Source organism: Halichoeres trimaculatus, unplaced genomic scaffold (assembly GCF_033239565.1).
Source record: "Halichoeres trimaculatus isolate MK-OKI-2021-1 unplaced genomic scaffold, fHalTri1.1 fHalTri1_scaffold_3, whole genome shotgun sequence".
Taxonomy (NCBI): Eukaryota; Metazoa; Chordata; class Actinopteri; order Labriformes; family Labridae; genus Halichoeres; species Halichoeres trimaculatus.
In genome coordinates this window covers 20,025,679-20,045,780 of record NW_027437181.1, presented here as the reverse complement: position 1 = coordinate 20,045,780, position 20,102 = coordinate 20,025,679, and the positions used below count along the sequence as shown (strand labels likewise).

Below are 20,102 nucleotides of genomic sequence, written 5' to 3'. Positions count from 1 at the left end.
CAAAACAATGCTTGTTTGTATGATGATCAAAAGTGTGAGCGTAGGAGTCAGCATTTAATATTTATGGTGTCAACAACCAAATCCTCGACAGTTAGTCTGACACATCAGGATGCACCAGGACTAAAGAAATAACAAAACATGACTTTTTTTTTTATAAAGTAATCTTAAAAAGTCTCTTTTTTCGGTCAAAACCGTCAAAGTCTCTTTGACCACGTGCATGGTCACAAGGGAAATAGTCTGTAGTTTCCTGTTACAACTATCCACGCATGCTTGGACTTTGGTTTGTGCACAGAGACTCTTTGAAAAATGAGATTCTGTTTCATTTCTCTAAGGAAGAGACAAGATTTGATTACGGCCCTGCTTTGACCAAAGAGATCCTCGGAGAAGCCAAACGCTTCTCAGCTGTCGTGTCTTGATTTCTTCTTCAATCCCTCTTTTCAGTTCATGACAGGCTTTTTGTTCCAGCTCACCTCAGGTATTAGTTCCTCCTTTTAATGAGGAAAGCTGTTTTACTTGTAACACACACTCGGTGCTGGCAAAACAAGTCAGTGCTGTGCAACTGCAAGCCAAGTCTTTTTTGGGTTTCTTTGTTTAGTTTTCATTTTCTGTCCCGTACAGGACAGGACTTGTTTGGATGAATGGGCAGTTTTTAAGTTATTATTTTATGGTAAGATAAATACAACCTTGCAGTCCTTGTAGTGTTGGTTGGTGTGTTTGTGTGTTTTACTCAGACTTAATAAGAATTAAAAAGGCTTATTATGGCCTACCATGCATATTTTAGCATCTTTGCTCACTCTAATCGCTTTGTTTAGTCTGAAGTTGTGAGGAAAGGACTTATTTGCTTGTATTTCCATGAGAAGTCAAAAAGCAGCAGCAAAAAACATTTTGGGGATTACCGTAGTCTGCTCATTAAAACAATTGTGTCGAAAACATCCTCCTCGCCTGCAGATCCATGAATGTAAGAGATGTTATTGCTATAGGCGGGAGTAGACGTTAGTTCAGAGAAAGAGCTGCGTAACAGATCTTCCTGTGTTGATTTTCTAGTTTGAAGGTGATCATAGAAGTGTTGGTGACTGTGTTTTTAAGAAGATCTGGATGATAAATACCCATGATAAACTAAATCTGTGTGTGAGCTTTGACAGCACAGAAAAGAGGAAGCATCCGAGAGGCTGAAAATATGAAAGTGAGGACTGACAAAGGGAAGAGAGGGATACCTCCAGATGTCAAAAGGTGGAAAAGGATATGTAAGAGAAAATGTCATCCTCTGGAACTTTTACAGAAGCTTCGTTTGCTATCAGCCAATCAATTTGTCAGCACTGCTGGCTTTGTTCAGTTTGTGTTTGTGAAATCACAATAAGCGTGTTTTTGCAGCTGTTGTAGCAGGAAGTCATGTGTTTCAGTGCATCCTGGTTTGGAGAACCTGAGTTTGAGTGCAACACTGAAACAAGAAAATGGTTGTTAGCAATCTTACATAGCATAACACGGGCAGCGGTGATACATTTGACTTTTATTGACATTAACTATGATATTGATAACAAGACTTGTTAGGCTGCGCCTGTATTTTGCACATTTTATATCAATAAATAGTAATTACATCCAGTCGACTCATATGAGTGTATGAAGGGAGAACAAACCTTCATCAGGAGCATTTATAACTTTTTTCACAGCAGGATATTAGGTTTACACTCTGTTGGGTTTTGTAGATCAAATTCTCCCTTCATTTTGCCAGGTGGTGGACTGGGGATAACATTTGGAGAATTACCTCCAACATGTTTGACATCAAACAAAAATAAAGCAGAACATCCAGAGTAACATCAAAAACAGAGGGAAGAGGGGCATAACAAGATGTAAGCAGTTTGCTTCGTGAGAAATGTCATTATTTGAACAACGTCTCGTCTGTCTTTAGCTGCTGTTGATGCACTGTGACATCCAATTTAAAAACTAGTTGCTTTAGTGTATTTTTGTTCTGATCAGTGCATTAGCTTCTGGGCCACTGACTCCTGAAGTTTTTCACATTTTGTAGTGTAGCGGTTAATTTCCTGTCTCTAACGCAGTCTGCTGGCTGGTGTTTTTGAGCATCACACCCCTCTTTGAAGCCAATCCACCTCCATGTGAGGGGGGATGATCCACCTGTTGTAAAGAAACCTAATGATGATTCAGAGACATGTGGTGTTTACGTTTTGGCTCCTGATGCTGGTGGTTGACTCGTTTTTAGTTTTAGCCATGTAGGCACTAGTTTAGCTTGTTGCGATGTGTGAACAGAGCAGTGTCTCTTCCTACAGTGCCTATCATATTCATTGTATAAGGCTGTTTATGGTTGTTTTTGCAAATGAGTAACACACTGAACATTGTTATTCAGCATGTCGTTTAAAGGTCCCATATCATGCTCCTTTTCTGCAGTTTAATATGGATCGTTGATGTCTTCATGAAATGGTAGTAACATGTTTTGGTCCAAAAAGCCAATAAATCAAGCACAGCAGCATTGTTTCCAGGCTCTCATAGCCCCTCTGTTCAGAACGGTCTGATTTAGTGGGCGTGACCTTCATATGTAAATGAGCCACTGCTGATACCACCCCGCTCTTCCGTATCCCTGAGAGCAACGCCACAAGCTGCTGCTGTGCTCCACAGCACACAGCATTTAAAATACTCACATTTCCAGGGTGTGAGGTTTGTTGGTGAATGGTTGGTAATGTGACTGGATTCAGGACCAGTCTATTCGCTAGCCCTCTGTTGTACTGTCCAAAGTTGGAAAAGCAGTCTGCTGTGAGGTGACTAGCACACACATGTACAGTTTTACTGAGTGTAGCTGGCACATTTCCTTGATAAATGAACTCTTAGCCTCTTAGTCTTGTCTTCTTCTGAGATGCGAAGATTGAACATGGGACTATGTGGCTGTTTACAGCCAAAAACAGAGCAATGATGGCTCTTCAACTTAAGCATTCTCCTCCCCACTGCTGGAGAGATTTCTCTCCAGCTCCTTTTAGGTCAGGATTTTAGATTCACAAACTCTACTAAGTACAGGTTTTGTCATTAAATATCACATTTTGTGGGCTGGGAGGAAAACCAAAGACCCACAAATTTCACTAAAAGACTTTATAAAGTGATTTTTGCATAATATGGGACCTTTAAACAGCCTTCAGGATGTTGTCTTGGATCATGTATATTGCGTAGCCCTAGAAATGTGCTGTTAAGGTGTTACTACATTTCCATCTTTTATAACCATGAAAGGCTCAGTCTTAATAACGCCTGTGAAACATATCTCAGGTGTAATAAATATCAAGTTCAAGAACACAGTCTGAACCCTGCTGTGTTGTGGATTTCTGTTGCAGCTCTCTTTATTTTTAGACAATCAGCTCTTACATTACACTGGAAGCTGATTTACCAGGAATAACTGAGAGAGCCAAGATTTCACCACAGCACACGACCTGCGCATACTTTACTCCGAGCGTTCGTACCAGGCTTCAAAGACTGCTCATAGTTAGTTAATGTGCAACTTTGGACAAACACTTTGAGTACACACAAGGACTCAAGTCAAACTTTGAGTTCGGGTTAGGGGGGAAAATACCAGCTCTATGACATTACCACATATTTCTCTGTTATATATGAACTAATATGTTAAAGTTTGCTTTTGTTGTGAGTCTTTTTCTCTCAATAGTGTTTAAGCAGATGATAAAGATTTATAGATAGAAAAGCAAATCTACTGCTGTCTAATTATTGATAGAGTGATATCTTTGTAATGTATTTGAACAATGATTTTTACATTTTGTAGTCCTGTATTAAAAAGAAACAGACAGGTGATAGAAAGGCTTCATATCCAAGTAACTATAAACTAAAAGAGTGCTTATTAAGAAAAGTTAATCAATCCATGAGCGGTTTTAACACTTCACTTCACAGACATCTCTATCGTAGCGGTTTCCTGTCCCCCTTCCTCTCACAGACAGCAGCAGCAGGGTCTCCCTTTCTTCTAGCTGGGTGGCTCTGCTCGTGTTTTTAACTCCTGTGGGAAGTGGGACAGGGGAAAAAATGTGATGGCTGAACTTGTTGTTAACATCGTTGAAATGTAGCACAACTCCAACACGTTTCATCAATGGTTTATTATCGTAGTGAAAGCTGTGTTTTGCCCCACATGCTGCTCAACCTCCTTTTTCATTAATGAGCTCCCACCCTAAACACAATAGCTGCTCAACCAATATAGCCACACGAGTTTCTGGATGTATTGTAAGGGGAAAATTTGAGGTCATCACCACTTTGAAATTTGAAAGTAGCATTAAAGAGCTCCTGCAGCACGACATAAAGAAGTGACAGGGACCAGGACCAGTAAAGAGGATGTATCAGTTGGTTTTGCAGATGTATTAAAGTGCATGATGAGGAATTTCATCATTTGATGTAGTGTTAAATAACTCTAATCCTGTGTCTGTCATGTCTTCAAATATGATCTTGTCTTTTGAAAGACTTTGTTTTTTTATCCACATCTTTTCCTACATTCTCATTCATGCTGCTAATCCTGCAACCTAAACACTGTTATTACAGTGGATTTGGCGGTATTGATTCTTTACAGGGATTCTTCTTCTTTAAACCAAACAAAGCGACCCGGTAAAGCTGAGACGAGGTGCTGTGCTGACAGGAGAAACAGGTCTGACTGGCCTGTCAGCACTGAAGCAGGGAGACACCATTTCTAGCACAGGATGTGCCTTTAGTAACGCACGCTGACAACGAGACAAGCCAACCAAAGAGTGCCTTTCACATTTGTCACAGAGGAAATTAGTAGGAAGGAGAAGCTCTAGTTTGGATTCCAGCTGACTAAAATGTGCCTTTGTGAACAAGTTCTCTGCTTCAAAACTAAAAACTTTAACCTGTTGTTCTTCATGTGAAGCTATCATTACTACTCCACTTATTTTTCTTTGTCTCCTGAAGTTTTAATGAAGCAGTTCCACTGGATGTACTTATGTATGTTTCTGTGACACCCTTCTTCACATTGTGACAAACCTGGTTACTCACTGTCCAAAGGTGTAATGCCACAACCATTTTCACATCTTGAACTTCTGACAGCCATTGGTTTTCATCTGTTTCTACTTAGTGCTGAATCTGCAATTTTTTCCATTTGTTTTCTGTGTTTGTCTATCCACAGGCGCTGTCAAAACTGAGAGAAACATAAATTTGTCAAACCGGTTTTCTTAACATTCCACCTGTGTTTTAGAAAAAAATCTTCTTCCCAAACAAAGTTTTGCAAGTCTGTTGCCTACAGATGCTGTCATTCGCTAGAAGGGTGTCATCATAACTGAAACCTGTTATCTGTTTTACTGATAAAGTCACGTTGTTGTCAGTTTTCTTAGTCTCTGTTTGCTACTCTTGCAGAAATGTGTTTCCATTTGTCCGTCTCCAGTTCTTTCTCTTCTGCACAGCGTTCAGCCCTGAAATGTCAGAGCTGAAACTCACAATTCATTTGCAAACTGGGCACTGGAAGCGCTCCTTGTTAACTCTAGCACTGCTACTTTGCTGTATAAACCTTGATTTCAAAGGAAAGGTGGTTGTTCCAAGACACATCTTAAAGCCATCCCACAGCCGTTCATCTGATTTAAAAACTCTGAATCCAGTCACAGAAGAAACTGAACATTTTGTTGCATGAGGCGTAGAAAAGAAGTCTCTAATTCTCCATCATGCACTGTTGTTCCACTTTCTGTTGAGTGTCACAGACTCCTGCTTCCTTTGTACTGACCAACTCGTCTCGTTCTGATCTGCAGAGCAGCGCAGCAGTGGTCCGTGAGAAGGCTGAAGTGGAGGCAGCCAAGGGTGCAGCAGAGGGTCAAGCGGGACGGCTGACCCAAGAGACCGAGCGGCTGCGCAAGCGGGCACAAGAGCAGGAAAACGAGGTAGCCAAACTCAACCGCATCATCGATGAGGCCAAGCTGCAGGAGAGCAAGCTTGGGGACAAAGTGAGCCGACTGGAGGTGAGGGGCCGAGCAAATCAGAACAGCAGACTGTGCTGATTTTATCATATATCTGTTTTTTATCCACAGTATTTAATATGAAAGTCTTCTGTTTTTACTCAACAGAAGGATAAGAAACATTTAGAAGAGTCTTTGGCTGAAATTAAAGAGCAAGAAGAAGAGATGTCCCGCGCCAATCGAGCTTTGACTATTCGACTGGAGGACGTACAGGTGACATGAGCAACACAGCTCAATACTGCACATAGATTAATGAGGATTGCTATCACCGGCACATTTTTAGGTTTTAATACTGTGCTTGTGTTTTTTTTTTACAGAGGAACTTCACCAAACTGAGCAGCGAACATAAGGAGCTGGAGGAGAGGTTACTTGAGGAGAGGTCTCAGAAGGAGCAGTTCAAGAACATGAAGAATGACATTGAGGACGAGAGGAGGTTGCTGGACCGTACAGTAGAGAAACTCCAGAGGGAGGTGGGTGTGTTTGAGTCTGTAGCACACACACACACACACACACACCAACAGCTGACCCCTCATAGGCTTGTTACAGTTGGCTGGTTCCATAACAGTAAAACACAGTCAGTCATTAATCTTTAAGTCTTAATTAATCACTGTTTTAGAAAAGTTGTAGTGCTTTTGAATTATGACTGGTTTAAACACTGCAGAGATAAACTGCTAATCTATGTTTACATACAAAAAGTCTAGTAGAGTCTACTAGCTTGTCAAGATGTAGAAAAATGACTAACAACATAAAAACAACATTCTCTGTGCATCATCACACAGAGATACTTCTGCGTGTTTCTTTTTAAGGATCTGTTAGGATTATCATTTATGTGGGTTTCTCACATTTCTTTCTTTTTGTCCATCCATCTCGCTGTGCCTGCAGATGAATGATATTGTGGATGCGTCCCAGTCGTCCACTCGAGAACTGCAGGAGCAGATTGATATTTACAAAGAAAAGAACCGCAGGGAGCTGACAGAGCTGCAGAAGCTCCTGAAGGAGCGAGGACAAGAGCTGGAGAAGTTCCAACTGGCCACCAAAACCCTTCAAGAAGAGGTACAGTCAGCCATGTCAGCGTGATGTAACGTGCCGGTCACAGATTTATGCACTGAGAACACGTTCATGTTGAGAGTGTTAAAATTGAAGCCATCATTCGGCAGCCTGGCCGAGCCCTCCCAGGCAGAGCAACAGATGATGAGCCATTGTTCTGACTCAGTTTGACCCCTCCCTTCATATCATCCTTCCAGGGAGCGATGTCATCACTTAGGTATTTCTCCTCCTCTGCTCAGACCTTAAACACAGCATTAAAGTGAAGTAGCTAAAAAGAGTAAAGCCATGAAAATCCTCTGTTCTTTATTAAAAGCCATATTTTATTGTCAGAGTTAAAAACATATTTTTTGAGAACTCCACGACCTACAGTGATGTTGAAACTAGTGATCACTCTGGCTCACTTACACTCACACAATTAGTACTTTGGCATGTCAGGGGTGTTTTTGTTTGACTAAGGACTGAAAGAATCTGAACACATTAGACCAGAAAGATGGCAGCTAATGTAGTTTTATTTATTCATCAAACATTTGTTTAACAAGGTGGAGCTGTTGAGATTGTATGAACAGTGACCACACAAAAACATTTTTATACTGTCGTGAAAACACAAATGCTTTGTGATATGCCCTGTATTTAAATACTTCATGAGGTACACTGTGAGCACTATGATCAAAGTTGCAACGTGCAGGAATTACATCAGGATAGTGATAAAGGCTATCGAGGACTTGCTTGAAATGATAGATGTGACCAGAAAGAGCATTGTTGCTTGTACTTGACCTGAATTTTCTTTTATAAAAAAGCCAGCAGTTGTTTGGTTCCTGAGCTCAATGTTAATAATATAAATAAATAGAAATCTTGAATATTTAGGTGTGCGTTATCTCACAAAGCTAAAAACAGAAACAACAACAACAAAAATCAAAGCTTTATGCTGCAGGAACAAGCCCTAGCAGCTTTGTGCGTGGTTGAGTCTCAAAGCTGTTGGTTTCACAGCAGTACCAGTCATTGATTCGCTCACTACAAACAACGTGTAAAGATCTGTTCAGAGACTGTCAGCATTTACTGTGAGTATACTCTGAAAGGGTTGGTATTGCAGTACTGCCTGAAACAGTAGGTGGGGCAATGACTTTGAAAGCTGTTATTGTTTAAAATGTTCATGACAGTGCATTCATAAAACTGTTGAGACTGAAAGCTCATTTAAAACGGTAGATGGTAGTTCATACTGGAGCCCGACCGATGAATCTGTTGGGCCGATGAATCTGTTGGGCCGATGAATCTGTTGGGCCGATGAATCTGTTGGGCCGATTAATCGGTTGGGCCGATTAATCGGTTGGGCCGATTAATCGGTCCGATTATGCCTGTCACCGATCAATCAACATCGGCCAAAATGTAGCCGATTATAAAAAAATTTGCTCCGTGGAGATTCTGTCACTCCTGCTCCTGTGTGTCTGTGTGTTGGTGTGTTGGGCTGCACACTGCCTGAGTGCCCTCCCCCTCCGTCCACCATTATGTAAAGTAAGACTATAGAATGGCGTTTTAACGTCGCGTTAGTTGCTTTTTTGAGAGATAAATAGAGATATTTGGTACTGTTATTTCACACGTCCACCATTATCTAATGTAAGACTATAAAACGGTATTTTAACGTCGTGCAAGTTGCTCATTGTGTGTTTACAGTTCGACTTTTTTTCTTTAAAGTTCTTTGTTTTAATTTAAGTGTTCTGTCTCTGTCTTGAATCATATGGGTATTATAATAATTTGTGTTCAGATACAGTATATATCCTGTGTATATCAATGAATTTATTATATATATCGGCTGATATTTCGGATATCGGCTGATATATCGGATATCGGCTTTTTTTGCCCCCAGTATCGGTATTGGCATCGGCCCCAAAAATCCCATATCGGTTGGGCTCTAGTTCATGCCCCTTGTTTCCAGTAGGTAGTGCCATGACCAAAATATTTATTTGCTAGTAGAGTCTGCACTTCTCCTCTTTGAGTGCTGGTGCCCTAACATTACAGATTTCACATTTTTAGGAGTGAGCTGGCAAGTCTTCTGAAAGAATGGAAATACATTCAGTAAGTTTTTAGGCCTTCAGGGTACAATGTACTGAAACACCAACCCTGTAAACAGCAGTGTGCCTGTTTACAATGAAAACCCCACTGGGTGCCTTTGTAACTGAGCTTTGATGCCACGGCCTGATTTAAAACTCTAAGCTCCTAAACTTCCCACCTCCTCCTTCGTTCAAACGTTCACAAACAAAATATTCTGCCAAGCCTTATGTCTCTGTTTTGGTTTTTCAGCACTACTTTCTAATGATTGTAGTTAAAGTGTATTTAGGACAATGCCAGTATCTTTTTCCTGTCTCCATCCATGATGGCGTGTCTTTGTCCAGCTGGTGCACAGGAGGTGGAGGATGTCAGAGTTGTGATATCATTGTTGTTAACACTGTGCAGGCAGGATGCACATCCTCCGTTTCCTCCACCTCTGAGAGAAGCTGAAATCTCTGGTCTGGGCCCTAGCTTGTCCACTTTTCCAGCTGCTCTTAAAAGCATCTCCATCCATTAGACTTGGTCAACTTTGATTAAAAGCAGAGTTGTAGATTGCACATTTTCTTTTTCACATGTATATTTTGCAAGATGTACCGGGCCAAAAGGGAAACCTAAAAATAGCTAAACTTAAAAACTCAAAGCACCTCTATAAAATTGATGTACAGCCATTTTTACATGTTTTGCTTAATTGTCCTACAGCTGTCTGCACTCTGAGAGAGGATGCATGATTATCCCATTACACCCATTACTGAGTCTTTGTTTGCTAAGCTGTAGCTCCATGACTTAAATTAGGTCTTACTTATGTATTTACATGATAAAATATGGAACAACCCTGCTCTAATGGCCAAATATTTGTTCTGGGGGAGAAATAAGTGCAGGTGATGAATTTTCATTGTCTTTGCATAAAGCAGTGGGGGCAGTTTTCCAGCTGTGGGGGCCACTGCTGCTGAATGCACACAGGGGAAAAGAAATGCTGTACTGAAATCATTATTCACTCAGGGGAACCAGCTTGTATTATCCCTAAACAGAAAACAAACAGTTGATTACCACTACAGCAGTAATGCTTGATAAAAAGTCACTGAATCAAGATCAGGAGCTCAGGTTTAGACCAAGCTGTAAAGCAAGAGGGAGAAAACTTAGTTTCACTTATGAGCAAGAATGAGCAGAAATGTAATGTAATATTTTCTTCAGAAGATGTGATAAAGAAATGTATCCATGGCAGTGATGTTTTTATTTTCTAGGTGTTAAAATGTTTGTTTTATTTTAGTTGTCACATCAGGAGGAGGACCTGCGGCACTGTGAGAGACAGCGAGACGAGGCTGTGCACAGGGAGAAGTTGCTTCAGAGAAAGCTTAAGGACCTGGAGATAGAGGCTGAGACAAAAGCCAACACCAAAGAGGACAAATCTCGACAGTTTAAACTCTTGGAGGTACCAGAAAATACAAACAAAGCTACCAATAAATGTGAAGATTGATGCTCTTAAAAGGCCTGAAAGTCATTCATTCAGAATGCCCTTGTTTCTGGTTTAACCACAGTCATCAGTGACTCATCTGTCATCTGAAAATGTTGTAACTTTGTGCAGGAAAGGATTGCTCAGCTGGAGATGGACCTGGATGAAGAGCGTCAGGGTGGAGACCAGCTGATGGACAGGATAGACCGAGGAAGAGAGCAGGTACATCACACACACTCAAACTCATCACATTCTCATTATCAGTGCTCATCTGTGTCAGTAACCTGCTGTCCATGTTCATGTTAGTTCATACAGATGTGTCTCTTGTTCCATTACAGCCTGCAAATGATATTAGTCCACCTTTAACATCATGACCACAGTCACCCATCTCTAAATGAAACAAACATCTGATCTCAGGTTTTAAATGTAGTCCTAAAGAAGTCAGTGCCTGTGTCCTTAGTGTATTTGTGGTTTGGATAGCGTGGACAGGTTATTGCTCTGTAAGATGATCTTTCATTATCATCCATTCTGGCAGCCAGCCAGCGTGGTCTCAGAGCATCTCTCTGGTTATTATGCATCAGCCACAAAAGACCCTTCTTAACGCTGCAACTGAGCCAAAATACATGAGCTGCCAAATGTCTCAAGTTTTCAGGGTGTGGAGTTCACTTGGAAATGACTCTCAGTAACTTCATCTTGGGAACAAGTCAAGTACTTGAGCTTGAAGTTAGTTTTTATATGCTTGCAAGTAAATGCTCCAGTTTTCCTTCCTCCCTGATAAAGCTGCTGACGGAGGCACTGGGAGCAAGATTTAGATAAAGTGCGTGTACTTCAAGGATTGTTGTTTGTTCATGGGCGAGTGCTTACTAATCAGAGAGAGGATGTTGATTCTGGTGTTTCTGAAATATCACTGCAGTATTGCAAACCCTACATATTTTATGCTAGTGTTTCTGTCTTACAACTCTTTTGTATCAAATGAGAAAAGGATGAGATCCTGTCAGGCTTGGCCTGGTTTCAGGTTCTTCTTAGTCCTAAACTGACACATATACAAAGGTTGTGACTGAAATTTGAAATAAAAGTGCATGGTGACATGAAGAGAGGCTTAGTTTGGTTGAGTAGAGTATTTAAATCTCCTTAAGTGGTTTCCCTTTTAAAAAATTCCTGGCAGCAAGGAAAGAGTGGCATTGTGACAAAGTGGCATTGGTTCAGCATGAGGCTGAGGTCGGTCGTCAAGGCAACACTGGAGCTTTGTGCAGTCAGAGTAGGTTGAGTGTTGGTGGTGTGTGTGCTCTAATGTCTGTGGGGAGGAGGCGGCTGAGGGAGGGTGGGAGTGCATGGCTATGGGGTGGAGGGGTGGTGGGGTTGCAGCAGAGGCAGCAGGAAGAACACCTGCGTCTCTCCTGGCACCAGGTGCTCCTCTCCTGTCTAAATGAGAGTAATCTCTCCTCCTCTCTCCCGCCGTCTCTCACAAAGCAGATTAGTTTCGCTGTATGTTCCAGTCTGCTGATTCAGCTCCCTCAAGCACCGTGCCGGGTGCACCAGTTATAGAGGCCATCGTTCATCAGAGCAGCCCACTGTCACACACTAATTGGCATAAAATATCACCAATTCTGAGCTCCTTTCACAAAGAAAGAACCATCACTGCTGTATCGATCAGTTTTCATCCTCCTCTTTGAACTTGGCTCTCCCTGAACACTCATGTTCCTGCAGTGGGGCTCTTAGGAGCTTCACTTAGAGGATATAGTATGACAGAAATATAGTAGGAACAGTTTGGGATGTTCAAATTTTTATTCGATCGCAGAGGGTAATATTTAAAGATTTGTCACAATTTTGCATCTATTGTTAAGATGTCAGGCCAGCATCCAGCTCTCATAAGGTAGGACTGATTGAGCACAGACATTACTGTATTAAACAGAGTTTGAAACCATGACTTTTCATTTTTTTTAAACTAAATTGTCTCAAATAGTTATATTGAGTTAGTTCATGAGCTTCTCATATCCTCCAAGGTTGACTTTCTCACCCTTTCTTTTAGTGTTGGTGCTAACCAGGGGCTTGTACTAGCTTTGTAACTGTTTTGAGGTTTAAAAAGTAATAATTGTATTTGCCATTTTTTTGTACACTGGTTTGTACAACGAAACGATGTGAGAGAGAGTTGACATCTAGCAGAGGAATGTAACCAAACCAGGTAATCTGGCTCACCAATTAACCACGGCCCTCTCAGCATCAACTCCTCTATTGTTTAGCTTTTTGACTCACTGACTCTGCGGCAGTTTCTGCCGTGTGTGAGACTCAGACAGTGCCTGATAATAATTGTCACCAGACTGTGTAGCGATGACAGTGTCTGGACTCGGTTTGACAGGTGGAGCAGATGAGGAATGAACTCCTGCAGGAGAGGGCTAGCAGACAGGACCTGGAGTGTGACAAGATGGCTCTGGAGAGACAGGTACACACTCACCTGTCTGCAGGAAAACAACTACACAGTGTGTTGTTCCACAAACTCAGAGCAAAGCATCAATTCACTCCATTCATAACTTTCTTCTTTTCATTAGATTGTATTCATTCTCATATCATATGTAATGTTATTTGTGTCACAATGATGTGTTACTGCACATATACATTCAAATACTCAGTTTAACACCTCAATGCTTTCATGTTTGTGACTTCAACAGAACAAAGACCTGAAGAGCAGAGTGTCTCATCTCGAGAGCTCTCACAAGTCCAACAAGGAGGGCCTTGTGGCTCAGCTGGAAGATCGCCTTCAGGAGCTGGAGGAGAGGCTGGAGGCAGAGGAAAGGTGAGATGACGGCTCCCACTGGGACAAGAATGAGGTGTTCTGTGTTTAGCGTGAAGGAGGAATATTAGTATGAGAAATTCTTTTGAGAAACATTTTTCATTTTTCAGCCTTTTAATCTAAGAGTAAAAAGATTTATGCAGGTCAGAATAAGATGCTACGCCACATGCATGAAGCTGTATTGTGCTGCATGTGTTTCAGGGAGCGTGCAAACCTGCAGCTGGTGAACCGCAGGCTGGAGAGGAAGGTGAAAGAGATGATGATGCAAACTGAGGAAGAACATAACTCAATGCAAGACCAAAAGGACCAAGTACGCAACACACCCGCTTATAAATTAATTGGCTTTCTACAGACCTTGAGTTAAATGATTATTATATGCCCAATAGCTGCATGTAGATTGGTGTTCAAATCTTTTTAATTTAATTCAATTTTTGTTTTTTTCAAAGTTGAATCTGCGTCTGAAGGCCCTGAAGCGGCAGATGGATGAGGCTGAGGAGGAGATTGATCGACTGGAGCACGGCAAGAAGAAGCTTCAGAGAGACCTGGATGATCAACAGGAGGCTAACGAGCAGCTCCAGAGTCAGCTGAAAGCTCTGCGCAGTGAGATCAGGTACACAGCAATGTCCCTTACTCCACTCAGCGGTCTGTAACAGACACAACAGGACAGGACTTAGAATGATATACAGGTTTCATCAGTGTTGACTCTTTTTTTTTCATGTAGGAGAAAGAGCAACTCTGCTCCTCTGCTCAACAATCTGCACGATGACAACGACGATGACGATGATGACATCAGCACTGATGGGGAGACATATTTCAGCTCATCATCAGGCTACAAGCGCTCCTCAAGTCAGGACATGTTGTCAACCCTGACTCTGTAAAGTGGACCATGAGGCTGAGGTGCTAACATTAATCACTGTGGAGACCCACACCAAGAGCTTTTACATAGACCTGTGGATATTTTTCCGAAACAGCTGTGTGAATATTTAAAACCTTTCAAGCTGAGTTTTTTTTTTTTTCTTATTTAAATCCACTCTTCCACAGAGTTCATGCAACTTTCTGGGGTATTAATCCCCGGGGGCTTGATGATCTTTCTCAGTATTATTTGAGCAGCTCTGAGAGTCATGGATGAAGTTATTCATATTTGAATCATTTAGCTTTTCCTGAAAAAATGAGATGTAAATACTGTGTAATTAAATGTTAATGTTACATTCCCACATCAAGTCTCATCCATGTAAATTCAGCAGCTCTGGTTGGATTTGCCTTTAACACACGTTTTAGTTAGTTACTAGATTAGCATTTGTAAACTTGAATATCTGCTCTTTAATGCACTGCACAAAAATGTACCCAGTCCTTTGTGAAAAAAATGAAGTTTTAACCTGACTTTTTTATGCCTATCAAATATGCTAATTTTACATACAGTTTATGAATATGATATTTTTTTAATCTTTCATTCAAATACAAAAATATATATACTTTTGACAAAATCGAATGAAGATCCAAACTGAATATATGGAGCAAGGATTGCCAGGGTGTTTTTTATTTATTCATGGTTGAAAATACAAAATCCTGGCTTAGTGAGTGTTCAGGGAACAGTGAATGAGGGACTTTGTACACATCCTTTTTATACCGTTTTTTAAGGTTTGATTACAAATAATATAAACATTGCAATGTTATCTCAAATACAGGTCACATCACAGTATTGCTTTAATACAACTTCTACTGGAAGAGGCTGCCCCATGCAACCATGTTTTCTGAATTCAGTGTATTTCTATGATTACTGACTTTTAAACAGTGACAGCACTGAACAAAGCCACACATATCAGAAACATTTCATCTCCGAATACAGCCAAACACTCTCATACGACCTCTATCTCCGGTGATTTCTCTCCTCATTGGGGCAGTGATTTTTTGGTAATCTGACACATTTTGATTCTTTTCATTAATTCAGCCTTTCAGTGCCTGTAAAAGAAAACATTTAAGCCTCTGTTAACTTTTCTTGACGTGAATGAGGGAATTTCATGAGATGACAAACAGATGACTTTGCTACACTGTGATGATTTGCACTCTCTTCTGTTTTCTCTGTGCGGAGTATTCCTGATCTGACGTCTGTGGAGGGAGAGTGGGTCGAGACAGATTCTTCCACTACCTCTTTGTATACATTTTTATGTTTATAAATCCTGCTGACACTCAAATAAAGTTACTTCCAGTTAATCTCACATACCTTTCTTGAATAATACTTTCTTGATTTAGATCTACAGAACATACATTTTCTGTTTTTCCCAAACTCTCTAAAAAAACATAAATTACAAATAAAGTAGTTACTTTTGATCAGTTGTGTAAGAAAGCTACATTAAGATATAAAGACTGGGTATTAGTCTTGCACCATATCATGGATTTCACTGTTTGCAGAGTATGTCATGCATGCTGGTACATTTTCTCACAGATTACCTTGAGAAACTATTTAACTGTCACATTTTCAACAGCCCATAAATGTTGCATTATTTAAGGCTTTGGATGGAGGGCGCTGGCCTCTGATGGTGTTTCATGAGGCCCATAGTTTCTTTAAGGACCCTCTGCCAGGAAAATGTATTGCGTTAATCTCTCTTCACTGGCTTCCAGTAGCAGCATGAATCAAATTCAAAGCTCTTCCTCTGGCTTACAAAACATTGATAAGAATGGCTCCTGCCTACCTGGGGTCCCTATTTCAGGTCTACACTCCTTCTCGCCCACTACGCTCTGCTTGAGAAAGACGTCTGGTGCTCCCAGCCCAGCGCGGCTCCAAATCACTAGCCAGACTCTTCTCTCGCTTTGGACAAAAGCGTCTGCTAAATGAAACTGTAAACTGTGAACTATATTCAATCTATTAACATTCAAAGTACAAAACATGCCAAATGGTCTATTTTGTGGTGTTGAGATGAAGCTCTAATGCTTTATGATTTATGCAGCATTTCAGTTATTTTCACCTCTTTTTTTGAACTGTTGCGAAAAAACAAAAAAAGTATTCGAGAATACTTATGTTGTTAAAATTCTGAAAAAAGCTCTAATCAAGAAGTTGTTAACAGTTAAAGGATCTTAAAAGTTTAAAAAAAGAGCTCATCATGGTTAAGAATCGAGAAAAACGCGTACTTAAGACCGTTATGACTCAGTAATGGACACTAACGTGTCACTATATAGAGTGTTTTCTTTGCTCTTTGCACAATGTGACTCTTCAAAGTTAATCAAAACATCAGATCCATGCAATTAAGTTAAATGCCAAATTTATCTTTCATGCTTTGAAAAAGATATAATAATTGGTGGCAGGTCTTGACTTTTGGCTTAGCTGATGTTATCTACATTATGTCTAATGACCACTGACTTTACTCTTCTGATAAAATCAGTGTGGGGTCAGTACAGCTGTGTCAACGCCAGCGCTTCATCTTCCATTTAGTGCTCAGCAGGGTCACTGTTTTTTTTCTGGTGGAACAAATGAAGTTTGCGTCATTCTTTAGACATGATCTCCTTTTAATGCACACCTTTGACCCTCTTCAGTGTGAAAGGGGGAAAAAAAAGGCTGATTGCTGGTGAAGAGCTCGGGCACACCCCCAGAAAGTTTGTAGATCCCACAGTGAAGTATTTTATGATCACATTTAATCAACTTCAAATTTAAAGTAAACAGACTTAAAACTCCTCAGATTCATTTCCACAACTTCATATACTGATGGCTGAGACTGCTACAGCAGGTGAGCATCAGTACTAACTAATCCCATTTGTACTCTGTCACACACTACTGAGCAGTACTGAAAAAGAAAACAACACTGGGGCTTAGTTGGGTCATCTGAAAACTATCTCAGCTGACTTCCCGAGCAGAGGGGATGAGGTGATTAGACCAGTCTTTGACTCTCTCTGCCTCATGGTCCATTGTTGGAAGGTCGTGACCTTCATTTGTTGCTTTTCTGTGTGCAACAAACAAATCAACTCTTTGAGTGCCACTGTGTCATCTCCCTCTCTCTTGTGTCAAACCAAGCAGTAAACTAATCTGCGCTGCAGGTTGAATGGCGTCTCAGAGGAAACTTGAGTTCTCTTAACAAGGTGATCATTCCTCAGATTCCTTCATGTGCTTGAGTGACTTCAGCCGGAGAGACTGCTGGGAATGAAGAGGTACACAGCTGAGAGGAAACTGTCGAGGAGGGAACTGTGAGAAGGAGCAGATTTCACGTTGCTTCTGTTCACACAGAGATCTCTGTTTCACAGATCTAAACAGGAAAACATACAAGTTTAACAAGTCTTACAGGGATCTGCTAAGTTCTCTCTGGTGATTCTGAGAGGGTGGAAACAAAAAATAACGTGATTGCTTCAAATGCATGTTGCAGTACCATGCTGCCCCCTAGCTGTAAAATGGTAAAAGGTTTCATGAAAGCTCAGGATCAGAAATACTGGAGAAGGATCACAATTAAAAGACATGAGGTGAAATGGAAATCTCCATGATGCTGTGAGATATGAGACACTTAGAGTTAGGTGGGTTTAAGTACACTGGTGCATAAAAAAAGATGAGCCACTGTGTTACTCTATGCTTGTTACTTCCTGCAGCACAAAGCTGTGAAGGGTTTGTGCATGAAACTGAAGTCTGTTTTTTATCTCTAAGCTGAGCTGTCAGACCTCTGTAGTCCCAGTGGAATAGAAAAAGAGAGACCCCCAGTTTAAGCAGGTCATGTCACTCCTCAGTCCTTCCATATCAGTGATTACAGGTTCAAGTTACGCTGCTTGACTGAATGGTGAGCTTCATGAGACATTATTAGTCATATTCTTCCTTTATTTATAGATCAACACCCCAGTGTTTGTTGTTCTATCGATACTTGCAGCATTACTCAGGTTCAGCTCATTAACACTGAGTGAAATATGTGTGATACGCCTCAGGCAGTGAATACCTCAGAGCAGCAGGACAAACCTGCTTTCAGGGCTTGTCTATGTGGTGTCACAATCGGTCATGAGTCTCATCTCTGTTATGATTATCACACAGTTTTAATAATGGACTTGTATACATTGGGCAGAACTGGGTCAGGTTAGAGCAACAAAACATGATGACATGATGACAGAAATATGTCAGAGAAGACCTTTTTTTAAGATCACTCTAAATTGAATAACTTTCACCATTTATCTTGTAAACTTTTAAGATAGTATTTTATTTCATCATACTGATTATCTGATCAACATTATCACTCTGTCATCTGAGGCCTGAGCTGAAAACAATATTACAGAGAGTTAATCAATTAAATCCCTCTCATTTTATTCTCCTTGAGCTTTCTTTTGGAAAACTCAAATATCTATACTGAATTTCTTACATTTTTCTGCAAATCAAAAAACTGCATTCATATAAATCCTCTTGAATTCTTTGAAAAAACTTAAGTGTAAAATTACCTTTTTTTCTGACATTCAACACTACATTTAGCTGTTCAACAAGAATAAAGTAAGCAGACATAAGAGAAGGAGCTCTTGTTTGTTTTACTTTTAAAGTCTTATATAAGCAACGGTTGAACTTTAGAAGTCACTTTTACACATGATTGATGACTGTTGGGTTTGTTTACCATCACCTGTGTGCCAAATTATTCTAATCTGACGAAGTGTAAAACAGAAAGAGTGAAGTCCAGCATTTTGAATGCACTTATGAACATGTTGGTCTTTTGAGGTTGGACTTGAAGAAAAAGGCATCCAGAAGTTTAACTTCTTCACATGGCCTGTCAGGTCGCCACACACGTGTCTGACACAGAGCAGCATTGTGGAGCTGTGTTGTTTCATCACCGGCTGGCGGCACATCAGTCTGTCAACAGCCGAGATGCTTTTTTTTCTGTCAAACACTTACCGAAACACAAATCAACCTGAATTCTTTGGCTTCAAGACACTGACCAGACAGTTTCAACTGTGAAATACTGCACAAGCAACAGCTGTCACACAGGAAACAGAAGAAACATGCACTGCCTCCTGCATATAGCAACATCACAATGTACAGCTTAACTGATTTTTCAGGCAAGGAAAACAGGAAATCATCATTTTAACAAATCTTATTCCATAATAGGCTCAATTTCTACTGTCTTTCACATTTTGTTGATGCTCTATATTTTTTAGCTTTTTATCTGAAAACTTTGTGTTGTACTGTAGCCGTCAAATAACTTAATTTAAGCTGAAGTTTAATTTTTCAACCAAATGAAAAAATCTCCACCATCATTTCGCTTCAACGTCTATAATTTGGTAAATATCTGTCATCAGTTGTCTTATTATAAAATGTTCCTTTTTTAGTGATATGCCTTTTATACTGACTCCTTTGTAATTTCCCAGTTTAAAATCAGTATTTGATCTGATCACAGAACAGTTTTGGGCACAATCACCGCAGGAAGATAATCAGACATGTTTATGGAGGAGGATTTCCACGTGAATAAAAACACAACATTTCAGGCTGAGGCTTGGCGGGGCGACTGGCTCACTGATTGCAGGAGTAAAGAAACACAGTTTGTTTGATATCTGGTTAATCATTAACTGCTCAGTCCTGAGGAAACACCTCTTTCACAACACTGAGAAATTTTTCCTTCATATTATTGTGTCTACTAATGCATTTTGACATTGGCTCACAGCAGATCTTTGTTGAAGGAGCTCTCTCTTCTGCTTGGCAGCTTCAGCCTTTAAACTCCTCTGTGAGAGTGTCTCTTGTTTCTATTAAAAGGGAGTGACTGCAGGCCATTCATAGGAGGAATGTGATCCTGCTGTCAGGATGACTGTCTGTCACATCTTCAAGATATTTGACAGGACGAGAAACTATAAAATGAATACAAGTAGGTTTTTATGAAGGGAAACACAGGTG

General features: G+C 40.5%; 1 protein-coding gene across 3 annotated transcripts in view; it reads left to right on the top strand.

Moving 5' to 3' along the window:
* The window catches only part of cgnl1 (cingulin-like 1), a 31,795-nt gene extending 16,321 nt beyond the window's left edge, over positions 1–15,474 (top strand). For 2 of the 3 annotated variants that reach the window (XM_074666575.1, XM_074666574.1), the window contains exons 9-19: positions 5,742–5,948; positions 6,054–6,158; positions 6,263–6,415; positions 6,828–6,998; positions 10,303–10,464; positions 10,618–10,707; positions 12,842–12,925; positions 13,152–13,276; positions 13,475–13,583; positions 13,720–13,883; positions 13,995–15,474. In XM_074666575.1, coding sequence (XP_074522676.1) covers positions 5,742–5,948; positions 6,054–6,158; positions 6,263–6,415; positions 6,828–6,998; positions 10,303–10,464; positions 10,618–10,707; positions 12,842–12,925; positions 13,152–13,276; positions 13,475–13,583; positions 13,720–13,883; positions 13,995–14,151 — 1,527 coding nt within the window. In that variant the 3' untranslated portion in view covers positions 14,152–15,474. The remainder of the gene's footprint in view (positions 1–5,741; positions 5,949–6,053; positions 6,159–6,262; positions 6,416–6,827; positions 6,999–10,302; positions 10,465–10,617; positions 10,708–12,841; positions 12,926–13,151; positions 13,277–13,474; positions 13,584–13,719; positions 13,884–13,994) is intronic. The other variant, XM_074666576.1, reaches the window with a different exon arrangement.
* Positions 15,475–20,102: the final 4,628 nt, after the last annotated feature.